At 40.1% G+C, this 20,686-nt stretch overlaps 1 protein-coding gene across 5 annotated transcripts in view; it reads left to right on the forward strand.

Moving 5' to 3' along the window:
• The window catches only part of SACS (sacsin molecular chaperone), a 125,767-nt gene that overhangs the window by 17,260 nt on the left and 87,821 nt on the right, over positions 1-20,686 (forward strand). For all 5 annotated transcript variants that reach the window (XM_080662304.1, XM_080662305.1, XM_080662301.1 and 2 more), the window contains exon 2: positions 18,331-18,848. Coding sequence is in view for 2 of the 5 variants with exons in the window: in XM_080662301.1 (XP_080518427.1) it covers positions 18,829-18,848 (20 nt within the window). In the remaining 3 variants the exon portion in view is untranslated. The remainder of the gene's footprint in view (positions 1-18,330; positions 18,849-20,686) is intronic.

A 20,686-nucleotide genomic window follows, 5' to 3' on the forward strand; every position in this document is an offset into this window, starting at 1 on the left:
ATTGTTTATCTTCCTTTTGTTAAGTTGTGTGAGTTTCCTGTAAATGTTGGAGATTAAACCTTTATCAGAGATAACAGTGGCAAATATGTTCTCCCATGCAGTGGGCTTTCTTGTTTTTTTTTGTTGATGGTTTCTTTTGTTGTACAGAAGCTTTTTATTTTGATGTAGTCCCATTTGTTTATTTTCTCTTTAGTTTCCATTGCCCTAGGAGCTGTATCGGTGAAGATATTGCTTTGGCATATGTCTGAGATTTTGCTGCCTGTGGATTCCTCTAAGATTTTTATGGTTTCCCATCTTATGATTAAGTCCTTTATCCATTTTGAGTTTATTTTTGTGTATGGTATAAGTTAGTGGTCTAGTTTCATTTTTTTGTATGTATCTGTCCAATTTTCCCAACACCATTTATTGAAGAGATTGTCTTGACTCCATTGTATGCTCTTGCCTCCTTTGACAAATATTAATTGAGCATAGTGATCATGTGATTTTTGTCTTTTATTTTGTTTATGTGGTGTATCACATTTATTGATTTCTGAATATTGTACCAGCCTTGCAGCCTTGGAATAAATCCCACTTGATCAAGGTTTATGATATTTTTAACATATTGCTGGACCTGATTTGCTAATATTTTGTTGAGGATTTTAGCATCTGTGTTCATCAGAGATACTGGCCTGTAGTTCTCTTTCTATGTAGTATCTTTATCTGGTTTTGGAATTAGAATAATGCTGGTTTTGTGAAAAGAGGTTGGAAGTGTTCCTCCCTCTTGTATTTTTTGGAATAGTTTGAGGAGAATAGGTGTTAGTTCTTCTTTGAATCTTTGGAAAACTCCTCTGTGAAGCCATGCAGGCCCGGGCTTTTGTGTGCTGGGAGTTTGGTTTTTTTTATTACTGCTTCATTTTCATCAGTTGTTATAGGCCTATTCAGGTTTTCTGATTCTTCTTGATTCAGTTTTAGAAGATTATATTTTTCTTGGAACTTGTTTATTTCATCCACGTTGTTCATCTAGTTTTTCATAGTATTTTCTCACAGTCCTTTGTATTTCTATGGTGTCAGTTGTTATTTCACATCCTTCATCTGTGATTTTATGTATGTGGGTCCTCTATCTTTGTTTCTTTATGAGTTTGGCTAATGGTTCATTAATCATGTTTATCTTTTCAAATAACCAGCTCTTGGATTCATTGATCTTTTTTTTTTGTTTGTTTTTGTTTTTGTTTTTTAGTATCTATGTCATTTATTTCCACTCTGATATTTATTATTTCCTTTCTCCTACTTACTTTAGGATTTTCTTGTTCTTCTCTTTCTACCTATTTAAGTTGTGGAGTTAGATAGTTTATTAGCAAATTTTTTTTGTGTGTGATTTTTGAGATAGGCCTGTAGTGCTATGAACTTCCCTCTCAGGACTGCTTTCACTATGTCCCATAGATTTTGGGGTTGTTATGTGTTCATTTTCATTTTTTTCCTGGAAGTTTTTTATTTCTTCCTTGATTTCATTGGTAACTCATTCATTGTTTAATAACATGCTATTTAACTTTCATGTGTTTGAATTATTTGAGGTGTTTTTATTGTAGTTGATTTGTATTTTCATGCCATTGTGATCTGAAAAATGCTTGATATGATTTCAGTCTTTTCAAATTTGCAGAGATTTAGTTTCTGGCCAATTACAGGGCCTATCTTTGAGAATGTCCTATGTGCATTTGAGAAGAATGTATATTCTGCAGCTTTGGGATGAAATGTTCTGTAAATGTCTATTAAGTCCATTTGATCCAGTGTTTTGTTTATGGTCACTGTTTCCTTGTTGATTTTTTTTATCTAGAAGATCTATCCAGTGATGTCAGTGGGGTGTTAAAATTTCTTACTATGACTGTATCACTGTCTATTTTTTCCTTTAAGTTCTCCATAAGTTTTTTAAATATATTTGGCTGCTCCTATATTGGGTGCATGTATATTTTCCAGGGTTATATTCTCTTGTTTTATTGATCCCTTTGTTATTATGAAGTGGCCTTCATTGTCTCTTGTTATTGCCTTCATTTTGAAATCTATTTTGTCAGATATAAGTATTGCTACCACCACTTTTTTTTCAATCATTTGCATAAAAATTTTTCCCGCATCAATTCACTTTCATCCTGTGTGAGTCTTTTGTTCTTAGGTGAGTCTCTTGCAGACAGCATATATATGGGTCATGTTTTCTTATCCATTCAGCTACTGTATGTCTTTTAGAGCATTTAAGCCATTTACATTGAAGGTTATTATTGTTAGGTATTGTTATTTGTTGCCATTTTTGTTCTTTATGCTTGTGTTCCTTCCTCTCTCTCTATTTTTTTTTTCTTAAAACAGTCTCTTTAGCATTTCTTGCACTGCTGGTTTTGTGGTAATAAACTCTTTTAGGCTTTATTTTATCTGTGACACTCCTAGTTTCATCTTCAATTGTGTCAGATATGAGTATTGCTACCCCCACTTTCTTTTTCAATCCATTTGCATAAAACTTTTGAATGTTAGCCTTGCTGGATAGAGTAGTCTTGGATTGAATCCCTTGCTTTGCATCACTTTGTGTACATCATCCCATTCTTTTCTGGCCTATCGTTTTTCTATTTAGAAATCAGCTGACAGTCTACTGGGAGCTCCCTTGTAGGTAACTGTCTGTCTCTATCTTGTATCCTTTAATATTCTTTCTTCATCTTTAAAATTTCCTATTTTAATTATGATGTGTCTTGGTGTGGGTCTTTTGGGTTCATCTGGATTGGTACTTTGTGTTTCCTGGACTTTATGACTGTTTTCTTTACCAGGTCAGGGAAATTTTCTCTCATTATTTCTTCAAATAGGTTCTATATTCCTTGCTCAGATTCTTCTCCTTCTGGTACACTTATTATGTGAATGTTAATTTCATGTTGTCCCAAAGCTGCCTTAAACTCTCCTCCTGCTTTTAAATTTTTTTTTCCATTTGCTATTCTGGTTCAGTGTTTTTTTCTACTTTATCTTCTAATTGGCTAATTCTTTCCTCAGCTTCTTCTAGTCTACTGTTGAATCTTTCTAGGGTGTTTTTTTTTTTTAATTTCTTTATTGATTTCAGAGAGGAAGGGAAAGGGAGAGAGAGATAGAAACATCAATGATGAGAGAGAATCATTGATCAGCTACCCACTGCTAACCCCACACTGGGGACCAAGCCACAACCTGGGCATATGTCCAGACCAGGAATCGAACTGTAACCTCCTGGTTTATAGGTTGATGCTCAACCATTGAGCCACCATGACTGGGCTCCAAGTGTTCTTTATTTCACCTATGTCATTCTTCATTTCTGATTGATTTTTGTTTATTGTTTCAACCTCACTTTTCATGTTGGTGTAGATCTCATTAAGTCCCTTATAATTTTTATTAAGTTGTTTATAGTTCTCACTGAGTTGTTTTAGCACCTTTATTACTGTTACTTTGAATTACTTATCTGACAAATTGATTGCCTCCATTTCATTAAGTTACTTTTCTGGTGATTCCTCCATTTCTTTCATTCAAAGGCTGTTTCTTTGTCTCCCCATTTTATCAGCCCACCAGTCTGAAGCACCCGGTGAGGCTCTTGGGGTCATGGGGTTGCATCTGTGTATCCAGAGGTGACAGGTCCTGCCAGGTCACAGTGGTGGGTCTGATCTTCTGATGGCACTGGGTTAGGCATGCTTAGTTGCTGTGGCAAGTCTGAGCATCTGGGGGTTTCAGGCCACTTCTATCAGCAATGTCAGGCAGTGGGTCTGTTTGTCCGGCAGCACTGGGCCAGGCACAGTGGGTTGTGGTGGCTGGTTCCTGTTTCTGGCAGCATTTGGTGAAGGTGGCAAGTCCGGGTGCAACACTTCAAGGTGGTGAGGCCAGTCATCCAGGGGCACCAGATTGGGCATATTGGGTCAGGGAGGCAGGCACCAGGATTCAGGCAGGCCCCTTGTCAAGGTGGCAGGGCAGACCGGGCACTTCTCCATTGGTGCAGAGCTCAAGCTGGGCCAGGTGCCTCTCCGCTGTTCTAATAGTATGTTTTATTTAACTCAAATATATCAAAAATGTGATAATTTCACCATGTAATCAGTATAAAACTTATAACTTAGGTATTTTATATTCTTTTTTCATACAAAATCTTCAAAATGTGGAGTGGTTTTATATTTACAGACACTTAATTTGGATTAGCCACATTCTAAGTACTCTTGGGACTACTTAGAGAAAGGCACTATTTCAAACAGAGAAATTTGAAGCCTGTTTGTTGTTGTTTTTTACTTTATCCTATGTACAAGACACAATTTATAGTACAAATTTAATTGTTATTATTTTTAAATGAAAATATTATGTATGCAAAAGAGTATATATAAATTAGAGTCTTTTGGCCAGTTTTATTTTAGTTTGTTTGTTTTTTAATTTATTTTTTATTTTTATTTATTTATTTTTTAAATATTTTTATTGATTTCAGAGGAAGGTGAGAGGGAGAGGGAAATAGAAACATCAATGATGAGAGAGAATTGGCTGCCTCCTGCATGCCTCCTACTGGTGATCGAGCCTACAACCCTGGCATGTGCCCTTGACTGGAATTGAATTCGGGACCCTTCTGTCTGCAGGTCGATGCTCTATTCACTGAGCAAAACCAGCTAGGGATCTTTTTTTTTATTTTTAAGAGTTCTCTGTATATTCTGGACACATTTGTCAATTATCTGTGTAGCAAATACCTTGTTCTGATTTAACTAGCTTGCCTTAGATGAAGTTCTTAATTTAATGTAGTTCGAATGTGACCATCTTTTTTTATGTTTAGTGTTTTCTATTTGTTGTTTAGGGAATTCTTTTCTATCTTGAGATCATAAGGATATTGTATTATATATATTTCTGAAAACTTTAAGATTTGAATTTCTTACTCTGCCCTTAATCATCTGAAGTTGATATTTGTGCACACTGTGAAGTACAGACAAATTTTTGTTTCTGTGTATATAACCACTTGTCCCAGTAATATTTTTTTGTATGCACGGTTTTCCCCTTGAACTCTACAAATACACTGTCATATTTCCAGTTATTGGAAATAAAATCATGTTTTCAATTGAGTTTCCAAAAATGCATGGATATGTTTCTAAGCTTTTTTCTCTATTTTATTGTTCTTGTGCAAATACCACATTAGTTTAGCTATTATCATTTTATATTAAGACTAGAGGCCCAGTGCACAAAATTCGTGCATGGGTGCCATCCCTTAGGTCTGGCCGGCAATAAAGGATGAGCATCTGGCATGGAAGGGCAGGTCCCAGCTGACTTCTGGGCCCTCAGCAGCACCTGGGCCCCCAGGCCTCTGTGCACCCCCCAACCACCTGATTCACAGTGCCTAAGTCCCCATACAGAGATGCGGTGAGTGAGGCCAGACGCTGTGGGCAGGTCCCAGCATGGGCCTCTGGGCCACCCAGCAGTGCTGCACAGAAGCCAGGTGGGCAGCGCGCTCTGTCCCAGCCGACCTCGCAGACCAGCTCCTGCACAAACCTACGGGGAGCCCAACTGGCCTCTGTGGTCCTGGTGGCTGCAGACTGGCTCACCCAGAAGAGGTCACGCGGGTGTGGGGCGGGCTCCTTGCAGGTGCCCAGCACCTGAGCATAGGGGCTTCCCTGGCACACGAGCCCTGGTGTCTTGGGTAAGGGTAGCAGGGGGAGTGAGAGAGAGCTCGGTGGACACCCCGCATTCTCACCACACCTCCATCCCTGTCATCTCCACCCCCAGGTAGCTGGCAAGAGGTCGCAGCCCTCTGCCCAGGTGCCATGGGAGGTTGATCTCCACCACCCACCCTCAGGTTCCCATCCCAGCCCAGGGCCCAGCACCAATTGGGCGATCAGGGCCTGCCGGCTGCTGGTCACCATCTGTGGGGCGATTGGGGGGGCAATCGGGCCCGCATCGCACCCGCCTTGACCTGGTGCCACCCGCTCACCTGCTCCGTCATCCCACTGCGGGCCTGCTCTCGTCAGGGCCCATCGGGGCAAGCAGCACCTCCACTGCCACCTGCTGCCTGCACTGAGTCGATGACACCCACCATGTTTTGCGCCACCCCCTGATGGTCAGCACATATCATAGCAAGTGATCAAATTCCTGGTCAAACTCCCAGTCCAATGACAGCTGGAGGGGGCAATTTGCATATTAGGCTTTCATTATATAGGATTTGTAAGTAAAGCAGGTTTTTCCCCTTATACTTCTGAGTGTTTTTATTTATGTTGCTTTGTTCTTTAAAAATAATGTTTAGAATCAGTTTGTCAAGTTTTATTTTTTACGTGAACTTATTTGGTTGTTGGAATTTTGATTGAAATTACTTCAAATTAAAAGATCAATTTGAGGAGAGTTGATTTTTCAAAGATATTGAGACTTCCTGCCCATTATGTACATCAAGCATGTCAAACTTGAGTTTTCCATTTTTAATGACTTTTGTAAAAGTTTCTAGATTTCATAAAATTTTTATAAAAGTTCTTTTGTTGGAGAACCAAGATGGCATGTAGGTAAACACCTGTACTTTCTGCATCCCACAACCACATCAAAATTACAGCTAAAATACAGAACAACCATCATTCAGAACTGCCTGAAATCTGGCTGAATGGAAGTCCTACAACTAGAGAAGTAAAGAAGAAAGCACAATGAGACTGATAGGAGGGATGGAGGCACAGAACCGGTTGGTCTGGCACCCATGTGTGATGTTATTTTTAATCGGGAGTTTTATCTTCAAGGCCTTCCATGAGAAGAGGGGCTCCCAGTCCCACACCAGTCCTCCAGCCCAGGGTTCCAGAGCTGGGAAGAGAAGTCCCCATAACTTTGGGCTTTAAAAGCCAGTAGGGATTGTGGTTAAGTGACACAGAGGCTGCTGGAGTCCCAAGTGTTCATCTTAATGAGCCCATGCATGCACTTACACAGTCTTGCTTCCTCTGAGTTCCAGCCTGGGCTGTAGCTTTGGGGGAATCTAGAAACATATGGGGAGAACTGCATTGTCTGGTATCAGGGCAGGAACTCAGAAGTAGCTTTCTCCCAGACAGGGGTGCTCACATGGATCATTGTTCCTTTGCTGGGACCTCCCTCATTACAGAGCTGGCTGGCAGCCATATCTGAGTTTTCATCAGCATGGCCCACATTCTTTGCTCAGCTCTGGTGATTCCCTGAGGCCCCGCCCCATTCCATTTGAAGCCCCACCCAAGCTGTTTGCAGCTGCTTTTCCATATCAATGGCCTGCCCTAACTCAGGCTTCAGACTTTCCCAAATTCTCTTAAACAAACAGCAGCTGAAGTCAGTGTGCCAGAAACCTATAGATAAAAGGCCTAAGACCCAGCACTAGCAGCAGCCTACCTTGCTTCATTGCTGGGCCTTGCCTAGGCACTTCCTCGCTCAATACAAGTAGCAGCCATCTGCAGATCTCTCTGTAGCTCCTGCAGGGTAGCCCCAGGCTGTGGCTGACTTTGCACCTCCCAAGAGGCCTCAGAGCCATTGCACCTCCCAAGAGGCCTCAGAGCCAGTGCACCCAGTGGGCAGCTTCAAGCTATACCAGATTACAACTCTATGCATCCACTAGTGACACTCAAGGGGCAGACTCAGTGAGTACCAAAGCCCCACTGAAGCAAGCCCTGCTCCATAAGGGTGTCTCCTGCACAGCAGTTCTTCTATTGTAGACACAGCTGGCCCTCACAGACAACTGGCCTGGAGGTCAATTCCTCCCAGTGATGCCTACAGCAATCAAGGCTCAACTACAACAAAACCTTGCACACAGCCCACACAGGGACGCATTTAGAGTTCCAAGTTCAGGGGACTGGGGAGACTGAGCTACTGGGCCCTACAGGACAGACACCTAATAAGCAAGGCCATCTACCAATTTCAGAAGACACAATGGCTCTACCTAATACATAGAAACAAACACAGGGAAGCAGCAAAAATGCAGAGACAAAGAAACATGTTACAAATGAAAAAAATGCAAGCAAACAAACTACTGGGTACAGAGTTCAAAACAATGGTTATAAGGTTACTCAATGATCTTAATGAGAGGCTCAAGGGACTTAGTGAGATTTTCAAGGATCTAAGTGAGAATCTCAAAGACATGAAAAAGAACCAGTTGGAAATTAAGCATACACTAACTGAAATAAAGAATAATTTACAGGGATTCAACAGTAGAGCAGAGGATTCTGATAATCAAATCAACAATTTGGAATATGAGGAAGCAAAAAACACCCTATCAGAACAGCAAAAAGAATTCAAAAATATGAAGATAGTGTAAGGAGCCTCTGGGACAACTTCAAACATACTAGCATTTGCATTATGGGGGTGCCAGAAGGAGAAGAGAGAGAGCAAGATATTGAAAACCTATTTGAAGAAATGAGAGAAAACTTACCCTTCCTGGTGAAAGAAATAGAATTACAAATCCAGGAAGTGCAAAGAGTTCCAACCAAGAGGAATCCAAAGAGGCCCACACCAAGACACATCATAATTAAAATGCCAAAGATTAAAGTCAAAGAGAGAATCTCAAAAGCAGCAAGGGAAAAGCAGTTAGTTACCTACAAGGGAATGCCCATATGACTGTCAGCTGATTTCTCAACAGAAACTTTGTAGGCCAGAAGGGTGTGGCAAGAAATACTCAAAATGATGAAAAGCAAGGACCTACAACCAAGATTACTGTACCCAGCAAAGCTATCATTTAGAATTGATGGTCAGATAAAGAGCTTCACAGACAAGAAAAGCTAAAGGAGTTCATCACCACCAAACCAGTATTACGTGAAATGTTGAAGGATATTCTTGAAGAGAAGAAGAAGAAAAAGAAGAAGAGGAAGAAGAAGAAGAAGAAGAAGAAGAAGAAGAAGAAGAAGAAGAAGAAGAAGAAGAAGAAGAAGAAGGAGAAGAAAGCAATAAATACATATCTATCAACAATTGAATCTAAAAATCAAAGTAAAGGAGTAAGAATCTAATGAACAAAATAAACTGATGAATAAAATAGAATGAGAGACATGGAAACATGGAACAGACTGATGAATCTCAGAGGGAAGGGGGGTGTCCAGAAGAGTTTAACTAAAGATCTTACATGCATATATGCATTACCTATGGACACAGACAATAGGGTGGTGAAAGCCTTGGGTAGGGAAGGAACCAGGTGGAGGGGAGTTTAGGGGGAAAAATGGAGGACACCTGTAATATTCTCAATAAAATTATTTTTAAATTTTCTTTTGTTATAATGATTCCAAGGTAATTATTTTTTCTTACTATTATACATGGCTATCAGGTTCCTCATAAATAGTTTATAATATTAATTACATGTTGAAATAATATTATAAACATACTGGGTTTGAAATATTAAAACTAGTTTTATCTGGTCCTCTTTACTTTTTCTTTTTTAAAAAAAATTTATTAAATTTATTGGAGATATATATATATATACTAGAGGCCCGGTACACAAAATTTGTACATGGGGTTCCTCAGCCCAGCCAGCACCCTCTTCAATCTGGGACCCCTCGGGGGATATCTGACTGATTGGGCCTAAACCGGCAGTCAGACATTCCTCTCCCAATCCAGGATGGCTGGCTCCTAACCACTCACCTGCCTGCCTGATCGCCCCTAACACCTCTGCCTGCTGACCTGATTGCCCCCCTCCTGGCCTGATTGCCCTACATTGCCCCCCTGCCGGCCTGATTGCCCCTACCTTGCCCCCTGCCTGCCAAATTGCCCCTAACCTCTCTGCCTGCCTGCCTGATCACCCCTAACTGCCTCTGCCTGCCTGCCTGATCACCCCTAACTGCCCTCCCCTGCCAGCCTGATCTCGCCCCCAACTGCCCTCCCCTGCCGGCCTGATCTCGCCCCCAATTGCCCTCCCCTGCCAACCAGATTGCCCCTATCTGCCTCTGCCTCAGCCCCCATCCACCATGGCTTTGTCTAGAAAAATGTTGGACATCTGGAAGGTGGCCGGTTGACCTGGTCTAATTAGCATATTATCCTTTTTTTAGTATAGATAGATTATATAGGATAGGATTGCTTAAATGTGGGGGAAAATCCTTTTTCAGCAGGAGGAGATTTTCTTGGCAGACAAAAACACATAATCCCTATATCTGGACTGATAGCCAGCCATATGCACTATACTGCCAAACCAGTCATTAAAAAATTGAATCAGGAGAAACCAAGATGGCGGCATAGGTAAGCACCTAAACTGCTGCCTCGCACAACAATTTCAAAACTACAACTAAAAGACAGAACGGACACCATCCAGAACCACAGGAAAGCTGGCTGAGTGAAAATTCTACAACTAGAAGGAAAGAGAAAAGCTCACAGAGAATTGGAGGTACGGCAAAGGGTCTTTGTGCACGCAGAGAGGAAGGGCGGCTGAGAGCCTGGCTGACTTTCTCTGGCGGAAGGGGGAAGGAAGCCCCCGACCGCACTGAACCCCAGTTCTGACTGCACTGAACCCCAGTTCCGGGCGAGCCCCTGGGGACCCACGCTCTTACGGGGGGGGGTCTAGACTCTCGGGCGGAGACTCGGGAGCCGGGGAAGGCAGAGGTCTGAAGGTGCGCGCGTGCCAGTGCGCACAAAGGAAGCGGAGGTTGCCACAGGCTTTCCCTAGTGGAAGGGAGTCAGAGGCTCCTGACTGCACTGAGCCCCAGATCTGACTGCACTGAACCCCAGTTCCAGGCGAACCCCTGGGGACCCACGCTCTTGTGGGGGGAGCCTGGACTCTCGGGCGGAGACTCGGGAGCCGGGGAAGGCAGAGGTCTGAGCGTGTGCGCAAGGGCAAGGCTGACGGGAAGCCAACACTGTCTGCTCCGCCCTGAGACTCCACCCCATCCAAGCTGAGCACAGAGGCTATTGCAATTTGGCAAGTCTAATCCTATAAGGCTGTCTCCAGCACCGAACTTCTCCCAGCGTAGACGTAGCTGATCCTTACAGCCAACTGGCCTGGAGGTCAATTCCTCCCAGTGATACCAACAACAATCAAGACTTAATTACAACAAGGCTATACACATAATCCACAAAGGGGTGCACCAAGAGTGTCCACCTCAGGTTAACTGGGGAGGCCGACCCACTGGGCCATATAGGAAACCTAGCACACAAATTTACCCTACCAACTCAGGGAAGCAGTGAAAATGCGGCATCAAAGAAAGAGATCACAAACGAAAGAAATGGAGGAAAACAAACGACTGGATATAGAATTCAAAACCACGGTTATAAGGCTTTTCAAGAATATCCTAGAAAAGGCCGATAAATTTAGCGAGACCCTCGAGGATATGAAAAAGGACCAACTAGAAATTAAACATGCACTGACTGAAATAAAAAATATTATACAGAGACCCCAAAACAGACTAGAGGAACACAAGAATCAAGTCAAAGAATTGAAATACAAAGAAGCAAAAAACACTCAACCGAAAAAGCAAAAAGCAAAAAAAAAAATCCAAAAAGTTGAAGATAGTGTAAGAAGACTCTGGGACAACATCAAGCATACCAACATCAGAATTATGGGGGTGCCAGAAGAAGAGAGAGAACAAGATACTGAAAACCTATTTGAAGAAATAATGACCGAAAACTTCCCCCACCTGGTGAAAGAAATAGACTTACAAGTCCAGGAAGCACACAGAACCCCAAACAAAAGGAATCCAAAGAGGACCACACCAAGACACATCATAATTAAAATGCCAAGAGCAAAAGACAAAGAGAGAATCTTAAAAGCAGCAAGAGAAAAACAGTTAATTACCTACAAGGGAGCACCCATACGACTGTCAGCTGATTTCTCAACAGAAACTATGCAGGCCAGACGGGAGTGGCAAGAAATTTTCAATGTGATGAAGAGCAAGAACCTACAACCAAGATTACTCTACCCAGCAAAGCTATCATTCAGAATTGAAGATCAGATAAAGAGCTTCACAGATAAGAAAAAGCTAAAGGAGTTCATCACCACCAAACCAGTATTATATGAAATGCTGAAAGGTATTCTTAAAGAAGAGGAAGAAGAAAAAAGTAAAGAGAAAAATTATGAACAACAAATACATATCTATCAACAAGTGAACCTAAAAATCAAGTGAATTAAAAACCTGAGGAACAGAATAATCTGGTGAATATAATAGAATCAGGGGCATAGAAAGGGAGTGGACTGATAATTCTCAGGGGGAAAGGGGTATGGGGGGTTCAGGAAGAGACTGGACAAAAATCATACACCTATGGATGAGGACAGTGGTGGGGAGGTAAGGGCAGAAGGTAGGGTGGGAACCGGGTGGAGGGGAGCTATGGGGGGAAAATGGAGAAACAATTGTAATAATCTGAATAAAGATTTATTTTTAAAAAATCCATTTTACTTTCTAAAAAAAAAAAATTGAATCACTTTCTTACACCTTACACCAAATAGCTGTTTCCCCTAAAACCACTCCTCAGCCCCCATCTTAGGATCTTACTTCGCAGTTCACCCAGATTTGGTTCTGATTGGTCAGTTTCTATGCCAGTCAGTGTCAAAAGCTCTGCCTCCTAGGCAGCCATTGGCTCCTCGCAATTCACCCAGATTAAGTTCTGATTGGTCGGTTTCTATGCTAGTCAGCATCAAAAGCTCTGCCTCCTAGGCAGCCATTGGCTCCTTGCAATTCACCCAGATTTGGTTCTGATTGGTCAGTTTCTATGCCAGTCAGCATCTGCGTGCCTATCTCCGGGCCTGATCATAGAGGCAGGGCTGATCAGCAGCCACCCCTGGCTGCTGGTGAGTGGCTGAACTGCTAATGTCTGGGAAAGAGAGAGGGCCTTGGCTGCTAGCGAAGGAGAGAGAAGCAGGGTCTGATCACCCTGCTTCTCTCTCCTGGCCTCACCAGCAACTGCTGCCGCTGCTGACCAGCCCCACCTCTCTCTCTCTCTCTCTGAGAGGTCAGCAGTTCAGCCCGCTCACCTGCTGCACACGCAGCCTAGCAAACAGTCAATCAAGCCTCCAGTTGCTGCGGATGTGTCGGACCCAGGGTTTTTATATATTAAGATAAAAGCCTAAGCTACCGAACAACTGAATGACTGGTCGACTGGTCACTATGATGCGCACTGACCACCAGGGGACAGACACTCAATGCACAGGATTGGGCTCCCTCCTGTCTGGATTGGGCTTGTGGGGATTGGGTTCCCTCCTGTCTGGATTGGGCCTGTGGGGATCGGGCTGAAACTGGCCATCCAACACCCCCCAAGGGGTCCCAGATTGCGAGAGGGCACAGGCCAGGCCAAGGGACCCCACTGGTACATGAATCCGTGCACCGGGCCTCTAGTTGGTTAATAAGATTATATAGGTTTCAAGGGTACAATTCTATAATATATCATCTACACCCTATATTATTTAGAAATACTTATTTTTAAAAAACTCATGCTGGTATATAGAAATATAATAGAACTTATATTAGTAATCTTGATAAACTCTATTGTCAATTCCAAGTGTGAATAGTGATAGTTTTGTTTCCACTTTCCCTCCCCTAATCCTTGTTCCTCTCTTCCTTTTTTCCTGTCTTATACTGCACCTCCAGTAAAATATTGAATAGAAAAGGAGACAGAAAAGTACTGTAGCCATATCACTGTTAGACATGAGGTTTGCCTTTAGTTTCCCCTTACAAGGTGTTCCCATTTACTTTTTGTTTACAAAAAGATTTTATTTTATTTCCTTTTTTGCCATTAATAGACATTAAATTTTATATCTGAAAAATACAATTTGGTCAGTTGTTATTATCTTTTTTTATACATTGCTGGATTCAACTTGCTAATGTGTCTATGTTTATGAATTAGATTAGCCAGTAATTTTCCTTTTTTATACTGTCCCAATTTGGTTTAGATAATCTGGTTTAGAAATATTATCATGAAGTTATTTGGGGGTAGTTTCTGTTTTTATATTCTCTGGTTGAATTTGTAAAATAAAGTTATCTGTTTATTTAATATTTGGTACAAATCACCAGTAAAACAGCCTAGGCTAATGTTTTCTCTGTGGGGAGATTTTAAATAGCAGTGATTGAATATATTTATTAGCATTGACATTTCTTGAATTAGTTTTGTTACTTTATTTTTCTTTTCAGGAATTTATCCATTTAAAACATTTTCAAATCCATTACCTTCAAGTTCTAATTCTTTTACCCCTTTAATTTTTGATGGATTCTATTTTTCATTTCCACCATTGGTCTCTTTGTGTGACTTCTTTGCTTTTACCTTGATCAGTCTTGCCACAAGTTTCCCAATTATATTAGACTTTTTAAGAACTAATTTTTGCTTTTGCTGATATTTTCAATTGTATCTTTGTTTTCTATTTCATCAATTCTGCTATCATTTTTATTTTTCTATTGTTTTTAGGTTTACCCCATTACCTTTTTGAAAATAACTTTTTGAAATGGACACTTAACTTTAAGCCTTTCCTCATTCTGAATGAAATTATTAAATGCTTGAATGTTCCTATACATTTACTAATCCCCACTTGAAAAAAAAATTTTTCAATTACAGTTGATATTCAATATTATATTAGTTTCAGGTATACAGCATAGTTAGTAATACCTATTTTTAATGAACTAGACTTAGTGTTTTTTGTGGGCACTTGTAGCCAACCAGAATTTAATAAGATTCCTTTTGTATTCTTTTTAGTATTTAATTTTAGACTTACTATCTATTTGTGGCACATGGTACTGGGTTTCCACTTATGGTGTGGATAGAAAGTTGTCTTTATAATATGTTTATTGAAGTAGAGAGTCATTTTAAGGAAAAAAAATATTTAGTATTAAATCAAGCAGTTGATACACAAGTAGGCTCCAAATCCCCAGAGTGGTATGTTATATTTCAAATACGATAAAAACCATGGAGGTGATCATTAGTGACTAGTTTGGGAAAGCTGATGTTCTGTACAACATGCTGTCTTTGCTCATTCATAGGCATGATCTCATTGACATATACAATTGTTCAGTCACATGGTGTAATTTCTGAACAATCAGAGAATAAGATAGGTCTGGGGAGATGAACATGTACAACATTCCAAAAAGAAATAGTAATTTGGGTAAATTCTAAATTGTGAGTTAGATGTTAATTGCAAAAGTGATATAAAATGAAATATTGCATTATTAGAAAGGGAGAGTTCACAAGTTGTTAGACAAGGACACAGCAATAAGTTAGTTCATCAAGAACAGGTCATGAGGGGAAGCCTAGCCTTTCTAAGAAAATATATTTTTATTGATTTCAGAGAGGAAGGGAGAGGGAGTGATGAGAGAGAATCATTGATCGACTGCCTCCTGCATGCCCCACACTGAGGATCAAGCCCACAACCTGGTCAATCGAACTGTGACCTTCTGGTTCATAGGTCAATGCTCAACCACTGGGCCACACTGGCTAGGCATGAGGGGAAGCCTTTTGACAAAACTATTAGACTGGCAGCTCACGGGAGGTCAGTAGAAATACTGCATCTTAGCTTTAGTAATTCATTGAGAAAGTCATCATATCCTGCTAGAAATGATAGAAATAAGTGTGCTGGTTAATTGTACATTCATAAGGGCTAAGAGTTATTTAGGAAAAACTATTCAAAGATCGTTTTTTGTAATGAATGTATCATTGCCCATCTGGAGGATAGTTATAATTTGCAAGAGGATTCTATGCTATTCACCTGTTTTATCAAACATGCCATGTGATATAAAGCTAATTAAGATTTCAGAATATATATTTTAAAAGATATTGACACACTAGAATCAGGGATGGAAACTCATTCAGTGAGGTTGATAAGCATGAACACGCAGTGTTCCACCTTAAATCAATACTTCTATTTCCCTCTGTTTCCACAGAGACAGAACATCATGAACAAGTAATTGTATATTTCCCTTGGAGTCTCATATTTTATCATAAACACTCACAAAAAAACTTGAATTTGTTTTACAATACATTCAAATTTTAAAGTTATATTTAAATGACATTTTAGTTGACAAAATGTTTTTTTTTAGAAAACATGTTTGAATTAATTCCTATCCTCAGAACTGTAGATGAGTTAAAAAATACATACTTGTCTAGAATCACAGAGTTCAGGACACTTATTCCAGCTCCCTTGTTTTACAGATGAAGAAATTGATTTTAATCTTATACTTTATTATACATAACCTCTCTTAATCTAAATATATAAAGTGAAGAGTCCAAGTTTTAAAAACCATTATCATACAAAAGGCTTCCATACTCTTGCTAATATAATTATTTAATTTTAACTCTTGATTTTTAATGTTAAATCTACACCTTTAATTCTTGATACAAGGCAATCAAAATTTTATATGAAGTAACAAAAAGGTTTTAGATTGGTTTGTTTCAATGAATATCACTCATAGTGCCTAGTAATATTTTTATTATAGCAAGTTACTGGGGAAGTGTTCTCGGGGAAGAGTTTCCAGTGAGTTTTGAGTTATTTTTGTGTTTTATTGATCATCCAAGAAACTATCCTATATCATAAAGAGATAATATGCAAATTGACCCTCCCGCCCTCACAAGATGGCTGCCTATGACCAGGCTGGCAGGGGGGTTAGTGAGGACAACCAAGACCAAATGACTGAACAAGCAGGCTGTATGGGGCAACCAGGCTGGCAGGAGGGTTAGTGAGGGATGACCAAGACCAAATGACTAAACAGCAGGCTGTGTGGGGTGACCAGGCCAGCAGGGGGGTTAGTGAGGGACAACAAAATGACTGAACAGCAGGCTGCGTGGGACAACCAGGCCGGCAGGAGGGGGCAGTTGGGGGCAACCAGGCCAGCAGGGGGGCATTTGGGGGTGACCAGGCCGGCAGGGGGGAGGCAGTTAAGGGCAACCAGGCTGGCCGGGGGGTGCAGTTGGGGATGACCAGGCTGGCAGGGGGGCAGTTGGGGGCAGTTAGGCTGGCAGGGGGGGCAGTGAGGGGCAACTAGGCCAATGAGGCAGGGGCAGTTGGGGGCAACCAGGTTGGCGGGGGCCAGTTAGGGGTGACCAGGCTGGCAGAGGGGGCAGTTAGGGGCAGTTAGGCCAGCATGCAGAGGCAGTGAGGGTTGATCAGGCCAGCACACAGAGGCAGTGAGGGGCGATCAGGCCAGCAGGGGGGGCAGTTAGGGGCAAACAGGCAGGCAGGCAGGTGAGCGATTAGGAGCCAGTGGTCCAGGATTGTGAGAGGGATGTCCGACTGCCGGTTTAGGCCCGATTCCCGGGATTGGGCCTAAACCGGCAGTCGGACATCTCCCAAGGGGTCATCCAGATTGGAGAGAGTGCAGTCTGGACTAAGGGGACCCCCCTCCCACCCCCTGTCCATGCACAAATTTCATGCACCTGGCCTCTAGTAGAGTTATAAGTATAGTTTATATTGTAATCTCTATATTACTCTTGTTCTCAATGAAACATGTATGAAGTCAGGAGCTGGTTCTCCAGTTCCAGTCCATTGAGAGAACTTAAAAACAGTTACTTATGCCCTAGCCAGTTTGGTTCAGTGGATAGAGCATTGGCCTGCAGACCAAAGGGTCCCAGGTTTGATTCCTGTCAAGAGTATGTACGTCGGTTGCAGGCTACTCCCCTGCCCAGACCCTGATCAGGGCGCATGTAGGAGGCAACCAATCGATGTGTTTCTCTCACATGAATGTTTCTCTCTGTCTTTCCCCCTCTCTTCCACTGTCTCTAAAAATCAATGGAAAAATATCCTCGGGTGAGGATTAACAACAACAACAACAAAAAAACCAGTTACTTAACTTCCAAGTTTCTTTAACATATTAGCGATTGTACTTCTCTTATTCTGTCTCCTTCACGGAACTATTAAATGTGATAATGTCTAAGAGAGCACCTTGAAAATTATAGAGAATATGTAATTATGATATTTGTATGAATGGGTAGAAAATTCAATCTCATGTGTCCCTCTGGTTTATCATTGTAAAAGTTTGACATTTTTTTGTAGTTTATTTTTTTAAAAGTTAGACTGTTGCATGCACCAAGACACCAATGGTTACTGAGAATATTGCTAGAAAATGAAGACTTTCTGATAGACACATTTTTTTCTTCTTTTGCTTTCAATGAATTACATCATATGTAAAGTTTTAGGTTTGGATTTAAGGGTCTTGTTCATGAAAAAAAGTCACATGTGTGAAGCACATGCTCCCAGTTGGAAGAAACCAGTGAGAAGAAATGCATAGGGAGTGAGAAAATGAAACTAAATTAAGTAGTATGTTTTTTATTTATAGAGACCACTATTTCCAGTTCCACATGTGCCCTTGTTGGTGTGAGGTGAGGGATAAATGCTGTGGTTCAGACAGCAGTTTATAATTAGAAAGTCACTGGAGTTAAGAACCATGGCTGTCCTCCACAAGGAATGACATTTTCAGTGCATTTACTTCGAGTACGTTCCCTACTCCTTCCTTTATCCTTTCTTGATATTTCTTTCAGAAGAGCAGCAGTGATGCTGAGACACAGGAGTCACCACAGCAAGAAGAAAGGTGCCTGCCAATGAGAATTTTACATCTGCTGAGATGAGGGTGAGAAACACCAACCCCAAGGACACCTACAACGTCTTGCCCCACTACCTTCATAAAAGAGAGATAGGAGATTCTCACATGAAAACAGTTTGTTTTTGTTTTGGAGAAAAGCCAAAAATCATTAGCTGATCGATACTTTTTGCCTTACGAACTTTGTTGGATCAGGAGACATAACCCACGGAGCAACCTCTTTCAGACTGGAGAGTCATACTTTAAGTAACACGACACAAAACACAACAATGTTTTTGGATATCAGATGATGAATGGACACTAAGGGGAAAAACAGGCTTTTCTGTGGCTTTGCAGAGCTGAATTTGGAGTACGCGTTTAAAGAAAACACAAACAAAAGACAAACAGAAGAAAGAAATTTTCATGGTTTTCACAGACAAATATTCCAGGAGAAGTGATAATGGAGACCAAGGATAATCGGTAAATGAGTTAATGTTTTAAATTAGAGCCAGTTGCGTTGAGATTTTAAGGTTTTGTGGTTTTCCTAAATGAGACATAAGTAGACTAAAACAAATGAAAGGTTCTAGAGGTGAAAGAGAATCAACTATAGATACTTTAGTTCTAACTGGAATTGCGTAAGTAACATTTCAAGCCAAGGCTTGGAAATCATTCCTTACATTTGTCCAGGTGCTTTGGATTTTCTGTCTCCTGGGGTGATAGGTGTAATGGCCAGTTGACTAGATTACCACACTTTTTCCTTCATCAAATGTATATGTTAATGCCTCTTACTGGACATATGATTATTTGAAAAATATTAAATAAACAACTATAAAGTACTTAGAAATGTATCAAATAACCTGAGAAAAGAGAGAGAGAGCACTCTGCTTTTCCTTTTTAAACTACAATGATAAAAGGTCATTCTTGCTCCTTTTCTCCAATTTAGTTGCTATTTTATAAGAACATATTTCGATTTTACAAGCTTGAGGATTTATGTACAAATATAGTATACATTTATAATTACCTCTTAAATTTCTATGTAATCTTCTTTTCTCTTAAGCATATGACAAAAGACTTTTTCATTGATTTTGACTGTCATACTTAAGTAGAATGTCCAATAATTGAAATTTTGGTGCCATAGACACCATCTTGTTACCTAATGATATCAACAGGAAAGATTTTTTTTTTCAAATTTGAAACATTGAAAAAAACTCAATAATTGTTCTTCTCTTTACCTTATGAAAAATATTCATTAGATAGAGGAAGTAAGTGTAACTTTTTCAATAGAACTTGCCTCTTAACAAATCAGAATTAATTTTGTGACTCTTATTTAAATATGTGAATGCAATCAGGTATTGATACTACTTAATGTGTTTAATTTTTATTGAAAAAATAGAATATTTTATTATTTTCTGTATTTTCTAATATTAAGAGAAGTATTCTGAGATGAATTTTCTTCCTATTACTGATGCTAAATTGTTTAAACATGAGAGAAATATATTTATGTATTATCATACAATATATTTATGTTATATCACAGTATTTCTGTGGATATTTCTTTTTACTTTCTTATGTGCTCCTATATAGTGCTTTCCTCCTGGTTTTGAAAGTACATATTGTTTTCAAATTAGAGTTAAACTCATTTTCGTTGAACTTACCAGTAGGCTGATTTATTAGAAATAATTTCATTTCTAATTTATTTTAAAGATCAATGATTTATAGAATCATTGGTGCTTACAATAGTATAAATTTTCAACAAAAATCAGGATTAAGTTAAAGCATCTAACATGTTGGAAAAAAACAACAGATTAAATTGTCTTTGCAATCACTAAGTGATAAATTCAATTTATATTTAGTAAAATATGTAAATTAATTGAAAGCATCTTTGCATAGTTTGCCATTACATAGGTTGGGTACCTTAGAATTTCCTCAAAACTTATAATTTACTTAAAGCTAAAATGTCAGTGGCTGGATATAGCAATATTTATGGATACATAGAATAGAGTTCATGGGTTGAGAATCAAACTATCAACTTAAGATTATTTTTATAAACATACTTTTATTAAGACCATAACCATGTAAAACTTGATTGCTTGGTCTCCTTGTTCCTGGGAGAAGGTGGTAATTTTTAAAGGTAAAAAGGATCTAATGTGTGCTTCTTATCTCTGGGTGTTCTGTCCTGAGTTCTCAGGAGTGTGTGGGGGCTCGTAGAGGTTTGCTCAGAATCACAGCATGAACATGCAGGGCCTTCCCAGGGCACTGGCTTTATGTAACTATTTATTGGGGAAAAAAGCTAGATTACCTAACTGATAAGCAATATA

This window comes from Plecotus auritus (genome assembly GCF_963455305.1).
Source record: "Plecotus auritus genome assembly, chromosome: 3".
Lineage (NCBI taxonomy): Eukaryota > Metazoa > Chordata > Mammalia > Chiroptera > Vespertilionidae > Plecotus > Plecotus auritus.